The sequence below is a fragment of the Nerophis lumbriciformis genome, linkage group LG14 (assembly GCF_033978685.3).
Source record: "Nerophis lumbriciformis linkage group LG14, RoL_Nlum_v2.1, whole genome shotgun sequence".
Taxonomy (NCBI): Eukaryota; Metazoa; Chordata; class Actinopteri; order Syngnathiformes; family Syngnathidae; genus Nerophis; species Nerophis lumbriciformis.
This window is the reverse complement of record NC_084561.2, coordinates 9,806,975-9,832,279: the sequence shown is the minus strand read 5'-3', so window position 1 is coordinate 9,832,279 and position 25,305 is coordinate 9,806,975. Positions and strand designations below refer to the sequence as shown.

At 38.8% G+C, this 25,305-nt stretch overlaps 3 protein-coding genes across 11 annotated transcripts in view; 1 reads left to right on the top strand and 2 right to left on the bottom strand.

Moving 5' to 3' along the window:
* The window catches only part of atpaf1 (ATP synthase mitochondrial F1 complex assembly factor 1), a 28,934-nt gene extending 18,883 nt beyond the window's left edge, over positions 1-10,051 (bottom strand). For 4 of the 5 annotated variants that reach the window (XR_009816884.1, XR_009816885.1, XM_061976089.1 and 1 more), the window contains exons 1-5: positions 9,941-10,051; positions 7,572-7,831; positions 3,036-3,144; positions 1,413-1,475; positions 1,291-1,353 (exon numbers count right to left, since the gene is read on the bottom strand). Coding sequence is in view for 3 of the 5 variants with exons in the window: in XM_061976089.1 (XP_061832073.1) it covers positions 1,291-1,353; positions 1,413-1,475; positions 3,036-3,144; positions 7,572-7,789 (453 nt within the window). In the remaining 2 variants the exon portion in view is untranslated. Of the gene's footprint in view, positions 1-1,290; positions 1,354-1,412; positions 1,476-3,035; positions 3,145-7,571; positions 7,832-9,940 lie in introns of those variants that run through there. The other variant, XM_072914624.1, reaches the window with a different exon arrangement.
* gpx7 (glutathione peroxidase 7) lies at positions 9,751-18,942 on the top strand. Its single transcript, XM_061976090.2, has 3 exons — positions 9,751-9,998; positions 16,882-17,143; positions 18,667-18,942. The coding sequence occupies exons 1-3, from the start codon at positions 9,756-9,758 to the stop codon at positions 18,828-18,830; spliced, it is 669 nt and encodes a 222-aa protein (XP_061832074.1). The 5' UTR covers positions 9,751-9,755; the 3' UTR covers positions 18,831-18,942.
* Positions 18,943-21,281: 2,339 nt separating this feature from the next.
* Positions 21,282-25,305, bottom strand: part of nek1 (NIMA-related kinase 1) — a 37,511-nt gene continuing 33,487 nt past the window's right edge. For all 5 annotated transcript variants that reach the window (XM_061976091.1, XM_061976094.1, XM_061976097.1 and 2 more), the window contains 3 exons: positions 23,648-23,781; positions 23,426-23,558; positions 21,282-21,873 (listed from right to left, as the gene is read on the bottom strand). In XM_061976091.1, the coding sequence (XP_061832075.1) occupies positions 21,830-21,873; positions 23,426-23,558; positions 23,648-23,781 (311 nt within the window). In that variant the 3' untranslated portion in view covers positions 21,282-21,829. The remainder of the gene's footprint in view (positions 21,874-23,425; positions 23,559-23,647; positions 23,782-25,305) is intronic.

Sequence of the window (25,305 nt, the reverse complement as noted above, 5' to 3'; positions counted from 1 at the left end):
CAAGGGTTGGAATTGGGGGTTAAATCACCAAAAATGATTCCACCGCTGCTGCACCTCCCAGGGGGTGAACAAGGGGATGGGTCAAATGCAGAGGACACATTTCACCACACCTAGTGTGTGTGTGACAATCATTGGTACTTTAACTACTTCAACAATTCTAAAAAAAAATACCTGATTTTCCATAATTCCTTTTTTTTTCCCATTCAAAATGAATTGGCCATTTTTCAAACTTCCACAGTTTTCAACCTATTCAAACCATTCCACCTTCAACATATTGCACCATCCTGGAAATTCAAGTTAAAAAAAAAATCCAGGATTTTTCAGAATTCCTGGTTTTCCAGAGCCCCATTTCCACCCTTTTTCCTGGCGACTACTCCTTCCATATTTTTCAACCCACTTCAACGGTTCCATCGTCAAAACATTCCTCTTAATCAGGACAAAAAACGAAGTTGTTTTTTGAACTGGAAAAATTCCCGGTTTCCCTGAAATTCCAGGAATTCTGTAATAACATTTGTCAAGTCAACATGTTGCTATTTGAACATTTCCTGACCGATTTGAAAAATTCCAACACCAACCATTTCAAGTCATTCAAGTTTTTTTTTACCATTTTCAAAAAATTACCGCTTTTTCCAAAATTCCCACATCTTTTGGAAATTCCCATTGAAATGAATGGGACATTCTTCAAAGTTCCACAATTCCCACATTTTTCATCTGATTCAAACGGTTCCAACTTCAAAATATTCAGCCTGTTTGGGAATTGTGTGCTCTAGGGTTGGAATTGGTGTTTAAATCACCAAAAATGATTCCTGGGCGCGGCCACCGCTGCTGCCCACTGCTCCCCTCACCTCCCAGGGGGGGTGATCAAGGGTGATGCGTCAAATGCAGAGAATTATTTCGCCACACCTAGTGTGTGTGTGACAATCATTGGTACTTTAACTTTAACTTTTTAACTTGTTGCCATCTACCATTGTTATTGGTACTAAATATTGGAACTTTTTGGCTATTTTTGTGTCACGCTTACAATGGCTGTGTTTGGCCCACGGCCAGTTGGCACGTTTTCACTTCGGCCCTTGGTGCCAAAAGGTTTGTGTACCCCTGATGAACTCTGCTAATTTAGCTAATTGTATTATTTTGAACCTAATAATCATGGATTCAGTTACTTAGCGCCACTGTATATGCTGGGTTTTTAAGTACAGTTCAAGTTTAATCTTCTATTAATATTTTCCACCTGATGCATTTCAATTCTACCATAATTACTGTACGTCTAGTGTTGCTGCCTTTTCACCTCACCTCTGCAATCTCCTCACCCGTCTTGTCCTGGATCAGCTCCAGGTTGAGGATGGAGCTCAGCATCTGAAGGACATGTCACCGTCATCCTCAGCCTCATCTTGCAGAAAAGACACAAGACTCACCTTGTTTTTGGTGAAACTGGCTGATGATCCATCGCCGGCTGCAAGCTCGTTTCGCTTCTCCAACTGCAAAAAGTCCCACAAAAGAAAAAAAACAAGGTTTACTTTTGCATTTCCAAGCAATAATCTTGTCACCTAGAAATGAACTCAATCAACATAATTGTGTGAATGCTCCAAAGCATACACACATATGCTTCTTTTTCTTCTTCTTCTCCACATTTTGGCGCGCTCTACCTTCCACATTTTTCACCCGATTCAAACCTTTCCAACTCCAAACTGTTCAGCCTATTCGGGAATCGCGGGCTTTCCCTTGATAAATTCCAAAAATTCCCAGATTTTCCAGTTTTCTGGGACATTTGTACCATTTCAAATGAATTGGCCAACTTTTCACCATTTCCACATTTTTCAACCGATTCAAACCATTCCACCTTCAACATATTGCACCATCCTGGGAATTCAAGTTAAAAAAAAAAATCCAGGATTTTTCAGAATTCCTGGTTTTTCAAAGCCCTATTTAGACTTAGACAAACTTTAATGATCCACAAGGGAAATTGTTCAACACAGTAGCTCAGTTACAATGATGGAAAGTGTAAGGATGGAAAGGACAATGCAGGTATAAATTGATTAATATAGCGATAAAAAAAATGTCCACCCTTTTTCCTGGTGACTACTCCGTCCATATTTTTCAACCCACTTCAACCGTTCCACCGTCAAAACATTCCTCTTAATCAGGACAAAAAACAAAAGTTGTTTTTTGAACTGGAAAAATTCCCGGTTTCCCTGAAATTCCAGGAATTCTGTAATAACATGTGTCAAGTCAACATGTTGCTACTTCGACATTTCCTGACCGATTTGAAAAATTCCAACACCAATACCAACCATTTCAAGTTATTCAAGTTTTTTTTTACCATTTTCAAAAAATTCCCGCTTTTTCCAAAATTCCCACATCTTTTGGAAATTCCCATTGAAATGAATGGGACATTCTTCAAAGTTCCACAATTCCCACATTTTTCATCTGATTTGAACGGTTCGAACTTCAAAATATTCACCCTGTTTGGGAATTGTGTGCTCTAGGGTTGGAATTGGGGATTAAATCACCAAAAATTATTCCCGGGCGCGGCACCGCTGCTCCCCACTGCTCCCCTCATCTCCCAGGGGGTGAACAAGGGGATGGGTCAAATGCAGAGGACACATTTCACCACACCTAGTGTGTGTGTGACAATCATTGGTACTTTAACTACTTCAACAATTCTAAAAAAAATCCCTGATTTTCCATAATTCCTTTATTTTTTTTATTTTCCCCATTCAAAATGAATTGGCCATTTTTCAAACTTCCACAGTTTTCAACCTATTCAAACCATTCCACCTTCCACACATTCCACTCATCCTGGACATTCCAACTAACACTTTCTCAAGTTCCAAACCAAATTCCAGTTTTCCTGGAAATTCAAACTCTTCAACATTCAAACTATTCTTACATTCATACTACATTCTATCAGCATTTCAGTTCAACTTCAGCATTTGGAGCATTCACATGCTATTCCTTCAGGAATTGCCTCATCTAGTTTCATTATTGTTTTCAGTCTGCTACAAGTTTATGCTTGATTTTATTCAAATTGACTCTACCTCCTGCTCCATGAAATTCACAAACTCGGCTTGCTTGGAATGTCCCAGCACTTCCTTCTTTGCATCTTGACGTTTTTCCATCCGTGCCTTCATCTCCTCAGGCTTGGAACTGAAAACCAAAAAAAAAACAACACAAAATCGATCACTCAATCTAATTTCATCTGTATAGCCCTTAATCACCAACGCCTCAAAGGGCTACACAAACGACATCCCCTTGATCTAAACCCACATCAGGGTAAGGAAATACTAAAAAAAAACCCAGGTGGGGAAAAGTAGGAAACTTTTAGAAGGGATCACAGATGTAGCGACCCCTCTTTCAGGGTGGTCTGCTGCAAGCAATGGATGTCAAGTGGGTACAGTTATTGAAGTGTTCAATTAATTAGCTATCTGCATTTCTCAACATGCATAATATTATGATTTATACATTTTTAGGTGCATCCTTTCCAAAATAAACATTTCATTAATTCATACTTTAAATCCTCTGTCTCAATATCTGCATTTTCAATTTGAGCGCATAAGTGACATTACAAGGGGTCAAATAATATTTTTTATTTTTTATTTAAAACACTTCCTAGCGGTCTACATCAGTGGTTCTCAAACTGTTTTCACCAAGTACCACCTGAGAAAACCCTTGGCTTAGTTTAGTGAGTTTATTACTTGTTTGTAAATGTTGCCATTTATAAATAAAGGTTTATTTAAAAAATTACAATTAAAATAAAGAACATGGAGCCTTTATTAAACCAAGTACACAGTAGTGTAAACAATATCCGTTTGAAGTGTACCAGTGGAAGTGTTACATTTGAAGTGTACTAGTGGAAGTGTTACATTTGAAGTGTACTAGTGGAAGTGTTACCTTTGAAGGGTGCTAGTGGAAGTGTTACATTTGAAGTGTACTAGTGTAAGCGTTACATTTCAGTGTTTCCCACAGGACAGGCATCTATTTGTGGTGGTGTGGTCAGGGGGCGGGGGGTGGCGGCGGCAGCGGCGATGACCAAGAAGAACGCGGAGTTGGAATATAATTACAACATTTTATGTACATATTTATATACAGATTTGAACAATTAGTGATTGCAATATTCAGTGTTGACAGCTAGATTTTTTGTGGACATGTTCCATAAATATTAAATGATAAATGATAAATGGGTTGTACTTGTATAGCGCTTTTCTACCTTCAAGGTACTCAAAGCGCTTTGACACTACTTCCACATTTACCCATTCACACACACATTCACACACTGATGGAGGGAGCTGCCATGCAAGGCGCTAACCAGCACCCATCAGGAGCAAGGGTGAAGTGTCTTGCTCAGGACACAACGGACATGACGAGGTTGGTACTAGGTGGGGATTGAACCAGGGACCCTCGGGTCGCGCACGGCCACTCTTCCACTGCGCCACGCCGTCCCCATATTGATGTTAAAGATTTTTTTTTTTTGTGAAGAAATGTTTAGAATTAAGTTCATGAATCCAGATGGAGCTCTAATACAATCCCCAAAGAGGGCACTTTAAGTTGATTATTACTTCTAGGTGTAGAAATCTTTATTTATAATTGAATCACTTGTTTATTTTTCAACAAGTTTTTAGCTATTTTTATATCTTTTTTTCCCAAATAGTTCAAGAAAGACCACTACAAATGAGCAATATTTTGCACTGTTATACAATTTAATAAATCAGAAACTGATGACATAGTGCTGTATTTTACTTCATCTTTTTTTTTCAACCAAAAATGCTTTGCTCTGATTAGGGGGTACTTGAATTAAAAAAAAATTCACAGGGGGTACATCACTGAAAAAAAGGTTGAGAACCACTGACCTAGTATATACAATAATATAAACCAAGTCATTGTATTTCATTTAGGATTATTTCATAACTTCATTTAAATAAAAATATATTTTTTGTCTTTTTTAGATACAGTCAATAAATAATGTGAACATGTATCATAACATGGAAATCTAAGAGAACGTGTTGTGAATGAGGATGCTTGTGGACCTGGAAATTATTATGAATTTTTTTTTACACATTTTTATTTTTTTTTAAAAACAGTTTTTCCAACATATTCAATTTTAGACGCTTTCTCTTCTTAGTTATTATTTCTCCGGCTGTAGAAAAGACACGCTCACAGGGCACAGAGGAGGCGTCAGTGCGACACAGTTCGCGTATTGGTCACGTGACCAAAACAGCTCATGATCGGTCACGTGACTTTCTAAAAGCGGTACGCGCACCGACACAGGGTTTTGCTCTATGAGCTCGACGCATGCGCCGATGCATCGGTGTTGCCGGACCCATCACTAATATCTACCTATAACACCTGTAAAAATGAAGCAATGCTACCACGCTAGCAAGCGTTAGCTAGCCGGCTATGAGCCACCAAGCTGCTAACTATCGCCAAAAGGCACCATTTAAGTTTGTTTCCCCATGGCATCCTGGATCAAGGCTTTCAGCAGCTTTTGGACGTTTGAGGTAGAAACGTAGGAAGCGCCATCATTATGAAAAGTAGCCGGCGAATATTTTGATCCCGTCCGTCCATCCGTCCCTCTTCTTCTTCTTCTTCTTCTTCTTCTTCTTCTGGCCCACCAGGTGAATTAAGTGCTATTGGCGGAGTTACCGCCACCTACTGCACCGGAGGTGTAACTACAAGCAACATTCACAGTCAGTCCCATTGCTTTTATGAGCGGTCGAGCGAGTCAAAAGCCGAAAAATCCATTTGTGGCGGACGTAATTCTTTCGTGGCGGGCCGCCACAAATAAATGAATGTGTGGGAAACACTGCATTTAAAGTGTGCTCGTGGAAGTGTTACATTTTAAGTGTACTAGTGGAAGTGTTACATTTGAAGTGTACTAGTGTAAGTGTTACATTTGAAGCTTACTAGTGGAAGTGTTGCATTTGGAGCGTACTAGTGGAACTGTTACATTTGGAGCGTACTAGTGGAAGTGTTACATTTGAAGTATAGTAGTGGAAGTGTTACATTTGAAGTGTACTAGTGGAAGTGTCACATTTGGAGTGTGCTAGTGGAAGTGTAACATTTGAAGTGTGCTAATGGAAGTGTTACATTTGAAGTGTGCTAGTGGAAGGGTTACATTTGAAGTGTAGTAGTGGAAGGGTTACATTTGAAGTGTGCTAGTGGAAGTGTTACATTTGAAGTGTGCTAGTGGAAGGGTTACATTTGAAGTGTAGTAGTGGAAGGGTTACATTTGAAGTGTGCTAGTGGAAGTGTTACATTTGAAGTGTGCTAGTGGAAGGGTTACATTTGAAGTGTAGTAGTGGAAGGGTTACATTTGAAGTGTGCTAGTGGAAGTGTTACATTTGAAGTGTGCTAGTGGAAGTGTTACATTTGAAGTGTGCTAGTGGAAGTGTTACATTTGAAGTGTAGTAGTGGAAGGGTTACATTTGAAGTGTGCTAGTGGAAGTGTTACATTTGAAGTGTAGTAGTGGAAGGGTTACATTTGAAGTGTGCTAGTGGAAGTGTTACATTTGAAGTGTGCTAATGGAAGTGTTACATTTGAAGTGTGCTAGTGGAAGTGTTACATTTGAAGTGTAGTAGTGGAAGGGTTACATTTGAAGTGTGCTAGTGGAAGTGTTACATTTGAAGTGTACTAGTGGAAGTGTTACATTTGAAGTGTACTAGTGGAAGTGTTACATTTAGAAGAGTACTAGTGGATGTGTTACATTTAGAAGAGTACTAATGGAAGTGTTACATTTGAAGTGTACTAGTGGAAGTGTTACATTTGAAGTGTACTAGTGGATGTGATACATTTGAAGTGTACTAGTGGAAGTGTTACATTTGAAGGGTGCTAGTGGAAGTGTTACATTTGAAGTGTACTAGTGGATGTGATACATTTGAAGGGTGCTAGTGGAAGTGTTACATTTGTAGGGTGCTAGTGGAAGTGTTACATTTGAAGTGTAGTAGTGGAAGGGTTACATTTGAAGTGTGCTAGTGGAAGTGTTACATTTGAAGTGTGCTAATGGAAGTGTTACATTTGAAGTGTGCTAGTGGAAGTGTTACATTTGAAGTGTAGTAGTGGAAGGGTTGCATTTGAAGTGTGCTAGTGGAAGTGTTACATTTGAAGTGTACTAGTGGAAGTGTTACATTTGAAGTGTACTAGTGGAAGTGTTACATTTAGAAGAGTACTAGTGGATGTGTTACATTTAGAAGAGTACTAATGGAAGTGTTACATTTGAAGTGTACTAGTGGAAGTGTTACATTTGAAGTGTACTAGTGGATGTGATACATTTGAAGTGTACTAGTGGAAGTGTTACATTTGAAGGGTGCTAGTGGAAGTGTTACATTTGAAGTGTACTAGTGGATGTGATACATTTGAAGGGTGCTAGTGGAAGTGTTACATTTGTAGGGTGCTAGTGGAAGTGTTACATTTAGAAGAGTATGTACATCCGCCATGCTTTACTTGCGTCAATGTTACACCGTGACATTTTAACATAAACTAACTACGTCATGTATGATTCATTTGGCGTTTATAAATGTATTTTAAAACAATAAAGTTTAACTCTGACATTGTTATGTGACAAACGAAGCTAGCTGACCTGCGCATGTTGTTGATCTTGTCCTGGTACTTCCCGTAGTAAGGATTCTTCTCCAAGTCTTCTTCCTCTTTCCGCACCGAGAAAGCCCGGAACCGAGCCGGGACCAGCCCAGGAATGAGTGGCCTGATACCAGCCGCCTTCACGGCAATCATTCCTCGGTACAAACATGTCATCTGGACCAAGGCTGCCGCCATCTTCCCGTCACTACTGTCCGACATCGAGAACAGTCCGAGGAGGAACTGCTGTCGATATATTGGTTCCTCCAAAAGGAAGGCGAGACAACATCGAATAAGTGTACATTCATTTCCTTCATTCTCATGAAAAGTAATATATTATAGTTAATACAAATATTAACTGCACAATTAAAACATATCACAACAGCAATAAGTAACTTCCGGTTCCGCTGTTTTTTTGTTTCTGTTGACTGGTGATTTTGTTGTTATATTAAATGTAGACTATAAAAATAACCGTTTTTAGAATTATGTAATTATTGTTTTTTGAAACGAAAAAGAAGAACGTATTGTTTGTTACTTTTTTTGTGTATCTCAAAATGAAATGGAAATAAACAACCGTCTTTTTTCCTCATAATCTAATTTATGAAAGAAAATAATTTTCAAGATCAATGGAATGATTTTGCTTTTAATTTTGTTGGTGTGATTATACAGTAGGTCCGCCCTATTCTTGAGTTTGAGTTTATTTGGAACATGCATGCATACATGATGCATCACAATTGCCAGTTTCTCTATTCAACATGTTCGAAAAGGAGTGGGAAGAAGCAGAGTTTATTTAATCCTATCCCTTTTCCTTCACATAGCAGTTCCTAAAACTTTTGTTCACTTCGTGTCCTCAATTTATTCACAATATACTCCATAAGTAATAACAATAAAAAATAAACAAATAAATAAATAATAATTGGTGAAGTAAGTTATATTTAATGTGGTGATATGAGTAAGATTATCTTGAAAAGGAATGGATGGATGAAATAAATTCAGAATGTTTATCATGGTTCTTCTTCTTTTTACTTATATTCTTATAAGTACAAAGTATTGCTCTTATAAATACAATGTGTATTTATAATATGTTGTGAAAAGGAAATTTCATATTTTTTTGGAAGCTCATCTCGTACTTGACCTTGTTTATAGGGTTAGGCACAATAAGTGTTCAACTTCAGCCAAAACCCTTTCGGTCTGCAACATCTTTTTTTTTTAAATTTATGAATGTACAACTGTTTGTTTATGAACGTACATCTGTTTGTTTATGTAAAACTGTTTGTTTATTTTGTTGACCATTGACCGAAGAAATTTTAAACTAAACTACTTTGTAAACACTTTAAGTTTAAAGAGTTGGGGGTAGTGTTCTAAAACGAAAAACAAATGGACACAAAAGCCATAAAATGCGTTTTTTTTTTTAACTTATATTTAAACTCTATAATAAACATTTTATTATACAACTAAACTACTTTGTAAACACTACGTTTGAAGAGTTGGGGGTAGTGTTCTAAAACGAAAAACAAATGGACACAAAAGCCATAAAATGCGTTTTTTTTTTTACTAATATTTAAACTCTATAATAAACATTTTATTATACAACTAAATTACTTTGTAAACACTTTAAGTTTGAAGAGTTGGGGGTAAAACGAAAAACAAAAGGACACAAAAGCCATAAAATGCGTATTTTTTTTACTAATATTTAAACTCTATAATAAACATTATATTATACAAGGAAATAAGCGGTAGGTAATGGATGGATGGACGTTAAACTAAGTTACATTACATGTTATCACAGCTGGAGAACGTTGAATGAATTGACTTTTGAGGCAGCGCCCTCTGCTGGATTGATAGCTGCACTACTCTTTTCCGCTTGTAGATAAATAAAACAAAATAATACAAAATAAAATAAATGAAACCCCTTTCTATTTAAGTTAGGGTATACAAAAATATTAGTATCAATTTTAAGTTATGCTACCAAATAGTAACACATCTAATCCGAATAAAACACAGGGCAAATATTTTAGGCGAATATTAAAAAAACATAGCATATTTTTGTCAATTTAATAATAAAGAACAGTTTAAGTATGAGTTAAAAAAATAACAGTAAACAATTTAAAATAAACAGAAAAACGACTGGAATGTCGATCCCAAATCATCATGTCACCCTGGTGTCGACCCAATTCCGATATCACCCATGGTGTCGACATTTGTATCGGCCCTCGTCCCTACGTTGCAGAGCTGCTGGAGCTCCTTCAGCAGTAAAGTAGTGAAGTACCAAAGTAGCAATAATCAATCAGCGCTGAAGATGCTCTCCTTGACCGTGACGATGTTGCTGACTGCACTCAGCGTGGCAGAGAGCAAACAGAAAGACTTTTATACCTTCAAAGTTGTCAACAGCAGAGGGAAGTTGGTATCACTGGACAAGTACCGGGGCTCGGTAAGTCTTTTTTTTTTTTTTTTTAACTCATATTTCTGGAATGTTGCATCATCAACAACATGTGTTGGTGCTACTTTTACACTCTTTGTGTGAAGTTGCTACTGTGACGTCACCTTCCGAACATGAACGCGTCGTACGTGGCAACTTAATGGTTGACTTGAACGACTTTCCCACTTTACTTTGAGCATCGTTGCTTTTCTTCTTACAATGTCAGTGACGGTTATAGATTTCACAATATTAATAAACATAAACGTGATTGTAGTAGTGATTGTTACTGCAGTAATACTGTAAAATAGTATAGTGGGTTTACTTAAAAAATTATTAGACATGCACCTGGGGATAAGTTGATTGGCAACACCAAATTGGCCCTAGTGTGTGAATGTGAGTGTGAATGTTGTCTGTCTATCTGTGTTGGCCCTGCGATGAGGTGGCGACTTGTCCAGGGTGTACCCCGCCTTCCGCCCGATTGTAGCTGAGATAGGCTCCAGCGCCCCCCGCGACCCCGAAGGGAATAAGCGGTAGAAAATGGTTGGATGGATGTTTAATTGTGTCATTTCATTAGATATATAATACATATTATATACTTTTTTCTCTCAGCTTTTATTAATCACAGCTAGTTTGTTAACATACAGTCGTGGTCAAAAGTTTACATACACTTGTAAATAACATAATGTCGTGGCTGTCTTGAGTTTCCAATCATTTCTACAATTCTTATTTTTTTGTGATAGAGTGATTGCAGCACATACTTGTTGGTCACAAAAAACATTCATGAAGTTTGGTTCTTTTATGAATTTATTATGAGTCTACTGCAAATGTGAGGGTCAAAAGTATACATACAGCAATGTTAATATTTGCTTACATGTCCCTTGGCAAGTTTCACTGCAATAAGGCGCTTTTGGTAGCCATCCACAAGCTTCTGCTTGAATTTTTGACCACTCCTCTTGACAAAATTGGTGTAAATGTGTTGGTTTCCTGACAAGGACTTGTTTCTTCAGCATTGTCCACACGTTTAAGTCAGGACTTTGGGAAGACCATTCTAAAACCTTCATTCTAGCCTGATTTAGCCATTCCTTTACCACTTTTGACATGTGTTTGGGGTCATTGTCCTGTTGGAACACCCAACTTAGCTCGGTTGGTAGAGCGGCTGTGCCAGCAACTTGCGGGTTGCAGGTTCGATCCCCGCTTATGCCATCCTAGTCACTGCCGTTGTGTCCTTGGGGAAGACACTTTACCCATCTGCTCCCAGTGCCACCCACACTGGTTTAAATGTAACTTAGATATTGGGTTTCACAATGTAAAGCGCTTTGAGTCCATCCATCCATCTTCTTCCGCTTATCCGAGGTCGGGTCGCGGGGGCAGCAGCCTAAGCAGGGAAGCCCAGACTTTCCTCTCCCCAGCCACTTCGTCCAGCTCCTACCGGGGGATCCCGAGGCGTTCCCAGGCCAGCCGGGAGACATAGTCTTCCCAACGTGTCCTGGGTCTTCCCCGTGGCCTCCTACCGGTCGGACGTGCCCTAAACACCTCCCGAGGGAGACGTTCGGGTGGCATCCTAACCAGATGCCCGAACCACCTCATCTGGCTCCTCTCGATGTGGAGGAGCAGCAGCTTTACTTTGAGCTCCCCCCGGATGGCAGAGCTTCTCACCCTATCTCTAAGGGAGAGCCCCGCCACCCGGCGGAGGAAACTCATTTCGGCCGCCTGTACCCGTGATCTTGTCCTTTCGGTCATAACCCAAAGCTCATGACCATAGGTGAGGATGGGAACGTAGATCGACCGGTAAATTGAGAGCTTTGCCTTCCGGCTCAGCTCCTTCTTCACCACAACGGATCGATACAGCGTCCGCATTACTGAAGATGCCGCACCGATCCGCCTGTCGATCTCACGATCCACTTTTAGCGCTTTGAGTCACTTGAGAAAAAGCGCTATATAAATGTAATTCACTTCACTTCACTGCGCCCAAGACCTGATGATTTTAGGTTGTCCTGAAGAATTTGGAGGTAATCCTCCTTTATCCTGCTTAATTTATAAAGCACCAGTTCCATTGGCAGCAAAACAGGCCCAGAGCATAATACTACCACCACCATGCTTGACGGTAGGGATGGTGTTCCTGGGATTAAAGGCCTCTCCTTTTCCTCCAAATATATTGCTGGGTATTATGGCCAAACAGATCCATTTTTGTTTCATCTGACCACAGAACTTTCCTCCAGAAGGTCTTATCTTTGTCCATGTGATGTCAGATTTTGGAATGGCCTTCCCAAAGTCCCGACTTAAACGTGTGGACAATGCTGAAGAAACAAGTCCGTGTCAGAAAACCAACAAATTAAGCTGAACTGCACCAATTTTGTCAAGGAGTGGTCAAAAATTGAAGCAGAAGCTTGTGGATGGCTACCAAAAGCACCTTATTGCAGTGAAACTTGCCAAGGGACATGTAAGCAAATATTAACATTGCTGTATGTATACTTTTGACCCAGCACATTTGCTCACATTTTCAGTAGACCCATAATAAATTCATAAAAGAACTAAACTTCATTGAATATTTTTTGTGACCAACAAGTATGTGCTCCAATCACTCTATCACAAAAAAATAAGAGTTGTAGAAAGTATTGGAAACTCAAGACAGCCATGACATTATGTTCTTTACAAGTGTATGTCAACTTTTGACCACGACTGTATATTAGAAGCAGCGTTAAATCCGACAAAAAATGCATGTTCGATTCCCCATAATTCATCACAAGTAGAATAAATACTCGGTAAATAAATACAAAAATATTGGGTTTAAATAAGAGCTGTGCAAGCATTCAGAAATATGATTATCTTTGATATATATATTTTTTTTTTTCCACACTCCAAAACCACTGCACTGTAAGTCAAGATATGAGATTCAATATAATGGAACACGCTTAGGTTGACGTTAACAAACAGGGACGACCGCTCAAGTCAACATAAACTGGGGTCACGTCTATGGAAATTGGGTCAGTTTATGTTGACATGTGTTTTAGTATTGTTAACTTCATCGTGAATTGATGACTACCATGACGACTAACTGACTACCATGAATTGATTAACGTGGACCCCGACTTAAACAAGTTGAAAAACTTATTGGGGTGTTACCATTTAGTGGTCAATTGTACGGAATATGTACTGTACTGTGCAATCTACAAACCCCGTTTCCATATGAGTTGGGAAATTGTGTTAGATGTAAATATAAACGGAATACAATGATTTGCAAATCATTTTCAACCCATATTCAATTGAATATGCTACAAAGACAACATATTTGATGTTCAAACTCATAAAAAAAATTATTTTTTGCAAAAAATTATTAACTTTAGAATTTCATGCCAGCAACACGTGACAAAGAAGTTGGGAAAGGTGGCAATAAATACTGATAAAGTTGAGGAATGCTCATCAAACACTTATTTGGAACATCCCACAGGTGTGCAGGCTAATTGGGAACAGGTGGGTGCCATGATTGGGTATAAAAGTAGATTCCATGAAATGCTCAGTCATTCACAAACAAGGATGGGGCGAGGGTCACCACTTTGTCAACAAATGCGTGAGCAAATTGTTGAACAGTTTAAGAAAAACCTTTCTCAACCAGCTATTGCAAGGAATTTAGGGATTTCACCATCTACGGTCTGTAATATCATCAAAGGGTTCAGAGAATCTGGAGAAATTTAGCTGTACGTAGGCAGCTAAGCCCGTGACCTTTTATCCCTCAGGCTGTACTGCATCAATAAGCGACATCAGTGTGTAAAGGATATCACCACATGGGCTCAGGAACACTTCAGAAACCCACTGTCAGTAACTACAGTTGGTCGCTACATCTGTAAGTGCAAGTTAAAACTCTCTTATGCAAGGCAAAAACCGTTTATCAACAACACCCAGAAACGCCGTCGGCTTCGCTGGGCCTGAGCTCATCTAAGATGGATTGATACAAAGTAGAAAAGTGTTCTGTGGTCTGACGAGTCCACATTTCAAATGGTTTTTGGACACTGTGGACGTCGTGTCCTCCGGACCAAAGAGGAAAAGAACCATCCGGATTGTTATAGGCGCAAAGTTAAAAAGCCAGCATGTGTGATGGTATGGGGGTGTATTAGTGCCCAAGACATGGGTAACATACACATCTGTGAAGGCGCCATTAGTGCTGAAAGGTACATACAGGTTTTGGAGCAACATATGCTGCCATCCAAGCAACGTTACCATGGACGCCCCTGCTTATTTCAGCAAGACAATGCCAAGCCACGTGTTACATCAACGTGGCTTCATAGTAAAAGAGTGCGGGTACTAGACTGGCCTGCCTGTAGTCCAGACCTGTCTCCCATGGAAAATGTGTGGCGCATTATGAAGCCTAAAATAGTACAACGGAGACCCCCGGACTGTTGAACAACTTAAGCTGTACATCAAGCAAGAATGGGAAAGAATTCCACCTGAGAAGCTTAAAAAATGTGTCTCCTCAGTTCCCAAACCTTTACCGAGTGTTGTTAAAAGAAAAGGTGATGTAACACAGTGGTGAACATGCCCTTTCCCAACTACTTTGGCATGTGTTGCAGCCATGAAATTCTAAGTTAATTGTTATTCGCAAAAAAAAAATAAAGTTTATGAGTTTGAACATCAAATATCTTGTCTTTGTTGTGCATTCAACTGAATATGGGTTGAAAAGGATTTGCAAATCATTGTATTTTGTTTATATTTACATCTAACACAATTTCCCAACTCATATGGAAACGGGGTTTGTACTAATAAAAGTAAAATCAATCAATCAATCGGTCGAGTGAAGCAGCAACATAGCTACTGTCTAGTAGTTCTTTTTTGCCTCCAAGGGCCAAAGTGAAAATGTGCCACTGGTCCGAGGGCCAAACACAGCATTTTAAAAGGTACATCAGCACCATGACTGAAGCGTTGAAACCAGGGTTGTCCAAATATCAGCATGCTAGCTTTTTTTCCAGTTACTTAACGTTTGATACCTGTTAGCATGCCATTGTTAGTATCCTAGATTTTTTTTTTTTTTTTTTTTTAAGTTTTTTTAGCAAATTTTGTAGGTTTGCACACACCTCAGTCATATTTTAGTACCTGATGCATGCTAACATTAGCATGCTACTGTAGCATTTTAAACACATTTTTCAGGTTCACAAATCAGAGTAATATATTTTAGTATTTGACACTTTTTTTTACCTAATTCAACAGGTATTTAGCAATTTATATTTCGGTATTTCACTAATGCGAACTGTAAGCATGTTATTGTTAGCATAGTACCTTTTTTTTTTTAGCTGGTTTTGCTCATACTTTTAGTTACTTGATGCTATCTGCTACTGTTAGCATTTCCGTTCGGCTTTGGCACTTCAGCAATTACACAAAGTTTGGCCCAAAATTGCATTTTCTAATTTTTTTAAATAAATGTATATATTGTACTGGTTTTAGATTTAGACTTAGACAAACTTTAATGATCCACAAGGGAAATTGTTTTGAAGGTGAAAACTACCAAAATGGCCCCCGCATGCTTTGGTTTGGTTTGGTTTGGTTGGGCACCCCTTGTTTAGACCCATACCAACGTATATAAGGTGGCGGAGATCATCTTATCCGATAGATGCCAACTTGTTAGCCTTGCGGACATGCCATCAACGATTGTGTGTGCTTGGAAAAAGGCCAGTATGAATATATATTACATTTAGCAAACTACCAATTGGTGGGCCAAACAAAATGACTTGGCGGGCCAAATTTGGCCCCCGTCTAGTTACACAGAATTACCACACGTACACAGCGACTTCCATTTTGGTGCAAAGTAAGCTTAAAAATAAAAGCATGACAGAATTGAACCTGGAAGCACAGCAGCTAACAAAATGCAAAAAACATTTTTATTTAGGTTGTTAGTAGAGATCTCATAAAAAAAAAAGCTTTAAAATGTAATATCGGAAATTATCGGTATCGGTTTCAAAAAGTAAAATGAATGACTTTTTAAAACGCCGCTGTACGGAGCGGTACATATCCGGTAAAACACGGACGTAGGGCTTACTTGCCAACCCTCCCGATTTTCCCGGGAGACTCCCTAATGTCAGTGCCCCTCCCGAAAATCTCCCGGGGCAACCATTCTCCCGAATTTCTACCGATTTCCACCCGGACAACAATATTGGGGGCGTGCCTTACAGGTCACGTCCGCTTTTCCTCCATACAAACAGCGTGCCGGCCCAGTCACATATTATATGTGGCTTTTACACACACACACACACACACACACGTGAATGCGAGGCATACTTGATCAACAGCCATACAGGTCACACTGAGGGTGGCCGTATAAAGAACTTTAACACTGTTACAAATATGCGCCACACTGTGAACCCACACCAAACAAGAATGACAAACACATTTCGGGAGAACATCCGCACCGTAACACGACATAAACACAACAGAACAAATACCCAGAAACCCTTGCAGCACTAACTCTTCCGGGACGCTACAGTATACACCCCCGCTACCACAGTACATATTCCGTACAAATAAGTTTTTCAACTTGTTTAAGTCGGGGTCGACGTTAATCAATTCATGGTAAAGTTACATTGTTTAATGCATCCAGCGGGGCATCACAACAAAATTAGGCATAATAATGTGTTAATTCCACGACTGTATATAACGGCATCGGTTGATATCGGAATATCGGCAAAAAAGCCATTATCGGACATCTCTAGTTGTTAGTACTGTGGACAATCCAGACAAGGCCATATTTTTGTCGTATTTTTATTAATGTTATTTCTTGGTACATGAGGGTGGATGATACATATACCGTATAATATTTTCCTTGGACTCCTACAGTCGTGTATTTGTGAAGATTTGAAAAGACGAAAACGGGATGGATGAAGTAAGCTGGGTTATTTTTGCGTTACTTCAGGTGTCGTTGGTGGTAAACGTGGCCAGTGAATGTGGCTACACCGAGGAACACTACAAAGGCCTGCAGAAGCTCCAGCGGGACTTTGGGCCGTATCACTTCAATGTGCTGGCGTTCCCCTGCAACCAGTTTGGGCAGCAGGAGCCCGGCAGCGACAAGGAGATCGACAGCTTCGTGCGTCGCGTCTACGGCGCGTCCTTCCCCTTGTTCAGTAAAATCGCTACTGTCGGAATCGGAGCCAACAACGTCTACAAGTACCTGCTTGGTAGGTCATGCCTCCCTTTTACTTTGATACGAACTACGGATGTAACGATAAGACAATTTTACATCACGGTTATCGTTCTTATCGTTGTACTGTTGAATGTGCTCAAAAAGTACTTACGGTATACACACGGTGAAGCATTTTGACCTAGTAATTAAAAAGAAAAACTAAACACTGTTGAAAACCCACAATTTGGAAGGTTTTTGTTTCTTATGCTTCACTGATAGTGTTTAGTTTAACTGTTTTATTGGCTAAGCTTTTATTGATTTGTACTGTGGCACTTAAAGATGGACTTTAATGAAAAGTGAGTGACAAATAAAATTTATTATTATTATTTATTATTTCTGGCGGGCGTTGTGGCATCTGACTCTGTTCAGCGGTCCTTGAACGCACCATAAATAGACCTGTGTCTCGTATTCCTGAGTATAGAATAATTAGTTAGTCCGACAGTAATATGTTCAGATAAGTTAAGATTGTGGTATGTCATTTTTTTTTTAACGGGGAAAGACATTAATGTCTTTTGTTTTCATGTTAGCATTCAAGATAGCGAGCAATGGACCATTTTGAATGTAATAATGAACCATTTGAAAGAATAAAAGTTATTTAAATGTTTATAGAGTAGTTTTGAGATTATTTGAGATTATTATTTTCTTTTCTTTTGCCAGTCGTTTTTCAAAAATAGTTAAACGCTTACATTTTTTAAAAACTGCCATCAAGTAGAACAGGGGTTCCTAACCTTTTTGACCTCAGGGCCCAACTTTTCCACTACAGAGGGGCCCAGGACCCACTTAAATAGTATTAACACTGAATTAGTAATATTATTCTTGATTTTCTTTCTTTTTACGTAAAAAACAAAAAACAAAACACTGGTACTGTTTTTATATTTACCGTAAAATGTTGTAATAATAAAAAAAAACACTATATTTTACAGTAACATTTTGTAAATGTAACATTTTTACTGTAGAATCGATATCATTAATTATTAATTATATTTAATAATAAATCCAGAGGCAAATTCATACATTATTTGCTGTTACAAGCGGCCCTCTGATGACAGCCATAACTGGGACGTGGCCCTCAATGAAAACAAGTCTGACATCCCTGCTATAAAATGTTTATATCGCACACTAAAATATGGCAAAATTCTCTGAAGTTTTTAAAACTTCAAGTAAATTTAGGTCATCCTACGACTCACAACCAATAAGAACATTTCAAATGTTGCTCATAGTCAAGTAAAGCCACCCACATGCTCTTAACTTCATGTGAGTGATTATGATTGACTTCTCTCAGCCCATTTAAATAGGGCTCATGTGATGCAGTCATTAGACTCGGTTACAAACGCGACAATGGGAAAGTCAAAGGAACTCGGCACAGATCTGAAAAAAACTAATCATTGACTTGAACAAGTCAGGAAAGTCACTTGGAGCCATTTCCAAAAAGCTTAAAAAGGTCCCAAGAGCAACTGTGCAGACAATTGTTCGGAAGTATAAAGTGCATGCTTACGTAGATTTTGTTCTTGCTTCCAGAGGTGTCTGGCAAGGAGCCCGACTGGAATTTCTGGAAGTATCTCATTGATGTGAATGGGAAAGTGGTGGATGCATGGGGACCAACGGTCTCCGTGGAAGAAATACGTCCTAAAGTAGCTGAAATGGTGCGGGAGATCATCCTGAAGAAGAAAGAAGAGCTGTGATGTCGCACGGGGAAATTTCGATGGATGGAACAAATGGAACATCTTCAGTCCACGAGAAAGCATTTTCCAAGCACTGATAAAACATTTTCCAATTAAATCAACACATTTTTCTACAAACAAACTCGAGTGTTGCTGTTATTAGTGTCGATTCTGTTCGCAAATCGTGAGTAAACAAAAACAGTTGTAATTTATCTGAGAATATTCTCAATCATCCAGATTCATGTATTCTCAGGGTATTAAGAGATCACAAGTGCACTGTTTTAGAATACATTCTGTCATAAAAATGACATACAGCAGGAATTCTTAACTTTTTTTTTGACCGGGGCAAATATTAAGTAAGTAAGTACATTTTACTTATAAAGCGCTTTTCACAGATAAAATCACAAAGCAATTGTTGCGTTCGGACCAGATGTTCCTCCCAGGGAATTTAAGTTGCTGGTCACTCCCAAGTTCTTTTGATGACACATAAGCTGAGTAAGAAGGACCACCAGAGACAGAATAGGTATTTTGTAATTTATTTCCAAAGCCTTGGAAATAAACGTGAGACCAAATCCAGTACAGAAGCCTTCACTAGCGCAGCTAAAATGGTCTGATCTAACATACGGAAAAACTTCTCTTCCATAATGTCCCCCCCCCCCCTCGGTCTCCCTCCCTTCAGCCCGAACACATGCACATTCCCCTTCAGTTGGACACAGGAACAGATAAGAGAATGTGTTATAGCAACTCCCTGCATTCCTAACGTCAAGGTAACTCATAGTGGACTTGAGGATAACCAGAAAGAAAATAACATGGAAAAACACTCTCTTCTATAATCTTTCCAGTTTTCCAGGGCATTTTTCCCATTCAAAATGAATTGGCCATTTTTCAAACTTCCAACATTTCCACATTTTTCAACCGATTCAAACCATTCCACCTTCAACACATTCCACCATTCTGGAAATTTAAACTACTTTTTTTCCAAGTTCAAAATAATTCCAGGATTTTCCAGAATTCCTTTCTTTCCAAAGCCCTATGTCCACTCTTTTTTCAGGTGACTACTCCTTTCACGTTTTTCAACGCATTTCAACCGTTCTACCGTCAAAACATTCCTCTTAATCAGGACAAAAAAACGCTTTTCCCGGAATTCCAGGAATTCCGTAATACCATTTCTCAATTCAACATGTTACTACGTCTACGTTTCTCGACCATTTTGAAAAATTCCAACACCAACCATTTCAACTCATTCAGACCATTCAAGTTTTTTACCATTTTTAAAAAAAAATCCCGCTTTTCCCGAAATTCCCATTGAAATCAATGAGACATTCTTCAAAGTTCCACAACTCCCACATTTTTCCTCTGATTCAAACTGTTCCAACTTCAAAATATTCAGCCTGTTTGGGAATTGTGTGCTCTACTTCAACAATTCTAAAAAAAAAAAATCCAGGATTTCAGTTCAACTTCAGCATTGGAGCATTCACACGCAATTCCTTCAGGAATTGCCTCATCTAGTTATATCTAACCTACTTACAGTTTGAGCTTAAACCTTGTCAGATGATATGAAAACACGTGTTAATCACAAATAATATTATCAAGGCTTAGGTCAGGCTGATTACAAAAATAAGTACTAATCAAATATACTGCAAAAGCAAGGACTGATAAAAACTAATAAATGATACATTCACATACAATTACTTCATGAAAAAATAAATACATTCTAAATAAATGAATAAATATATATTTTTAAATAAACTGTCAGTAAAAATTAAAGTGCAAATGAAAAAAATAATTTTTGCGTTTAATAAACTTTTCGATGACTTCAGCTCCAGACTACATTTGTTTGAGATTGTCATTTCTGCCACATGTGGTGGAAAAGTGTAGTACAACCAAAACACTTTTTTTTTTTGGCGGCCCTCTAGGGGTCGATTGTACAGTACGGTTCTTTTTCAAGGGTAAACTTACTAAATTAGCAGGGATCAAATACTTGCCGGCAGTACGGTGGAAGAGGGGTTAGTACATCTGCCTCACAATACGAAGGTCCTGAGTAGTCGTGAGTTCAATCCCGGCCTCGGGATCTTTCTGTGTGGAGTTTGAATGTCCTCCCCGTGACTGCGTGGGTTCCCTCCGGGTACTCCGGCTTCCTCCCACCTCCAAAAACATGCACCTGGGGATAGGTTGATTGGCAACACTAAATTGGCCCTAGTGTGTGAATGTGAGTGTGAATGTGGTCTGTCTATCTGTGTTGGCCCTGCGATGAGATGGCGACTTGTCCAGGGTGTACCCCGCCTTCCGCCCAATTGTAGCTGAGATAGGCTCCAGCGCCCCCCGCGACCCCGAAGGGAATAAGCGGTAGAAAATGGATGGATGGATGGATGGATCAAATACTTGCCTGGTCTTCTTAACAACAAAAAGTTATTTCCCGGGTCGCGATTTCTGTCAGAATGAATCCACAGACACAATCTAAACAACAGAACAGAAATTAAACAGTCATTTATTTCACATAAACATTTACATGATTGATTGGCATACCGTTAATTATAAGACAATCTCAGTCTGATAAAAAAACACATGACATAGAACAGTACCGCCAGTCTAGCAGCAGTATGTAATTGGTACCGAAAGGCAGCCAAATTGTATCAAGACTTGCAATGTGATTAAAAAGAGGAGTAAGAAAAATGCTACATTGATGCTGAAGGTGAGTTGGCAGAGTGGAACATGGATCAAATCCGACTAAATCCACGGTTGAATGAAAAACACCTGAGAGAGCACATGTTTTACCCAGAAAAAGAACAAGTCAGACAAGTTGAAGAGGATTTATGAGACACCTGCTGATATATATATATATATATATATAGTAACTAGAAGTAGTTTTTTATTAGGAAAAACATTTTGGTAAAGAACATTTAAATCAACAATTTCAACAGTTGATGAAAGCTAAAAAAGGATACTTTCGTTATTTATCAAGCAAGCTTTATTTTGAAATGTCGTGGGTACCAGGAAGACGTCGGAAAGGAAGCAGATTGTCATTGCTGCCAGTTGCTCCACTGCGATAAACACTTATCATTGCCTAAAAGACAAGAGAGATGTGTTTTTATGTCCATATTTACTATTCAGGTTTCACATACGGTGGGCAATATAAAAAGACCTGTGTCTTGTATTCCTGAGTATAGAACAATCGCTCTGTTGTAAGAGTTAATATCTTAGTCAGTCCGACAGTAGTGTGTTTAAATAAGTTAAGATTGGGGTATGTCATTTTTTAATGGGGAAATACATTAATGTCTCTTGTTTTCATGTTAGCATTTAACCTCTTAAGGCCCAAGCTGTTTGTTTACATGCTTTTTTTAAATTTCTCTTTGATATTTGGGCTTAATGGACCCTAATTAGAATAAAAACTAAGAATCATCTTTTTATATGATGTACTTAGTCCATAAGTAACAAACGTGTACTTCATGTTTAGTGACATGCTAATTCTTATTTTTACACTTTTTTTCCCCCAAATTCCATTGTATGTTATACTCTTCTGACACCACCAGATGGCAGTATAAGTGTCCACATAAGCACATAAGACCCCAATTCAGTAGTGTACACAATTTTGGAAATAAGAGCTAAAAGGTGCTGTCCACGCATGTGGCCATTAAGCCTTTAGAGGTTAAGCTAGCCCAGCGAGCTGAAACCAGCTTTTTTTTTGTTTCCAAATAATTGTATTTAAAGCGGTAGAAACACAATTTGATAAACTCATGGACTGGAGATGATGCTCATTTCCTGGAGAAGTAAGCTAGTGCCGCTAATTGCCCAATTAACTGAGCTGTAAGATATAGAGTATAAATGGAAAAGGAGTAACAAGATGGGCTGCATTGGCTGATTTGTGAAATTTCAACAGAGCTGTACCTCGGGACACGAGTTGAAGTCGTGATTTGACGCAGCTCGTACCTCAAAAAACTGGTATCGTGAAACAGTGTTGAAAAAATAATGAATGAATATACATTTAAATCAGTGCTTGCCACCCCCCAAAATTTTAAAATGTTACCATGTAACATGCCTTTTAAACATTCCAGCGACTAATAATTTGTCTTAGTTATCGTCAACAACCTATTTTCCCCTGACGAAAATAAGACGGTAACTAATCAAAACAAAATGATTTAAATTATTCTCTGCATTTGACACATTACCCTTGATCATCCCCTGGTGGCCGCGCCCGGGAATAATTTTTTGTGATTTAACCCCCAATTCCAACCCTTGATGCTGAGTGTCAAGCAGGTAGGGAAAGGGTCCCATTTTTTTTATAGTCTTCGGTATGACTCGGCCGGGGTACTTTCGCTACGCCAACTAGCGGCAGGGAGGCTCTTAACCCAAATTTTTTGCTCGCAATCTTAAGCATAACAATGAACCGGGAGACAGATCGTATCCTGAAAAACACATAGGTGGAGGTACTACTGTATAAGTGTCCAACCCATCTGCTCAGTTTGAGATACTCTTTAAGGTTTTTCCCCAATCATGAATTTAAATTTTCTTGAGGAGACACATATGCAGGGAAATTTTGAATAAATATGAAACTTTTCACTTACTATACAACTTTATTGCTACCGTAATTTAAAGAAAAGCTCACTCCTGTTACTGACCTTCTTGGTATGCACCATCTGCCATCACCAGGTGAAGGATGTTGGGATACAAATGCTGGTGCTCAGTCCCCAGGATGCTAAACGCCCAACTGGAGCCCAGGTCAATATTATCATCTTCGTCATCCCGTATTGCCTGAAAAGTGAGGGGACATGTACCTGCACATGAATACGAGGCTGAACAGATGAGTTTTAGGTTTTAAAAAAGGGGCAAACATGGCAGACCTTTATTTTATTGTAGGCCTCAATGAACTTTTCAAAGCCCATCTGTTGCTCCAAGTTGAAGCGATGCTCCTCCAAGCGACTGAAGATGCTATCATAAAGCTCAGCCTCTCCCTCCTGCTCCTCTTCACTGCTATCTACATGCAATATCAACACATATACTGTATATTTATATATGCACAGCAGGACCACACGTTGCATCATTTAAGAATACAGATCCATTTCAAGTAAAACAATGGTGGATATACATGCAAATCATACCAAGTGATGTGAAATGTGTGGCGTTAAGAAAATTATTACTTTAGTACAAATGTACTTTGAATTGAAGACCAAATAATCTTGTAAAATCATTGAAATAGTGACATTTATTGTCTAATTCCCATTTTTTCCAATTGTGTCAAATACGTTACGTCAGAATTTCAGAGCAATTTTGAGGCCTAAAGATAGCCATATTTTCTTAGCTTGTTTAATATGAATTTATTGAAAAAAATATTGGAAGAAGTAATATTTGACACCCTCTTAAAGCAAAAATGTTAAATTAACTTTGATGACTTTTGGAAATGCGCTAAGTCCTTCACTCCTTCGAATTATTGTTCCAATATGACAAATTATGACATCATACCAATGAATTCGCTAAAATTTTTAAAAAGTTTCGCTAACCGATAAAAAAAAAAAAGTACACACCAATGAGGCAAGATTACCCGTACCGTGCTGTGGGTGGGCTAAGGTGAGTAAATCAAACGCTCCTTTTCTCTTACGTGATAGTAGGAGGTCGTAAACTTCCTCTGAGCTCATTCGTCGATCGTGTGGGACTTCTTCGCGGTTTCAGGGGAAGACATTCTGTGTACTGATTGCGCTGAATGTTCAGCAAGCGTTCCGTGAGGAGGGAAAAAACATTGTGCTTCAACACATCAACATCCTCTCCCTGAAGGATTTACACAACTCCCGTTGCCTCAACAGAGCAAAAAACATTACCAGGGACAGCACACACCCTGGCTTCCACCTGTTCGACCTGCTACCATCGGGAAGGCGTTACAGGTGCATCAGAGCCAGAACAAACAGGCTCAGAGACAGCTTCTTTCCCACAGCTGTCACCGTCCTGAACTCAAACTTATAATAAATTATTCACCCCTATACAATATCCTACCCCAATACCCTACTGTGCAATATTACCCTTCGAGTGCAATACGTTCGACACTGATTGTCATTACTTTATTACTCTAGTACTCTTGTTTTGTTCTGTATATTGTACAGTTTTTTGTATATTGTTTTGTATATTGTACAGGATTGCTTATTGTTTTTATTGGATAGTAGTCTGTTTATTTCAATTCTTATTTTATATCTTTATTACTTATGTGATTTATTTTTATTTCATATGTGTTTCCACTCCCGCACCTTAAGTTGGAGTCCTTAATCTCGTTATATGCAAATATAATGACAATAAAGTCCATTCTATTTTATTCTTATCAGCTACCTGGAACGCCAGCATCGCTACAACCGTGTTTTGAAAGCCTGTGGAGACGACTAAAGGAGCTGACCCAAAGCCAGCCGCAAAGAAACTACAATTAAATCCTAATTTAAAAAAATAATACCCATTTTTAAGTTATCAGTATCGAAGTTATCAGTATCGACCTATCAGTTTGAAAAAAAAAAAATTGTGC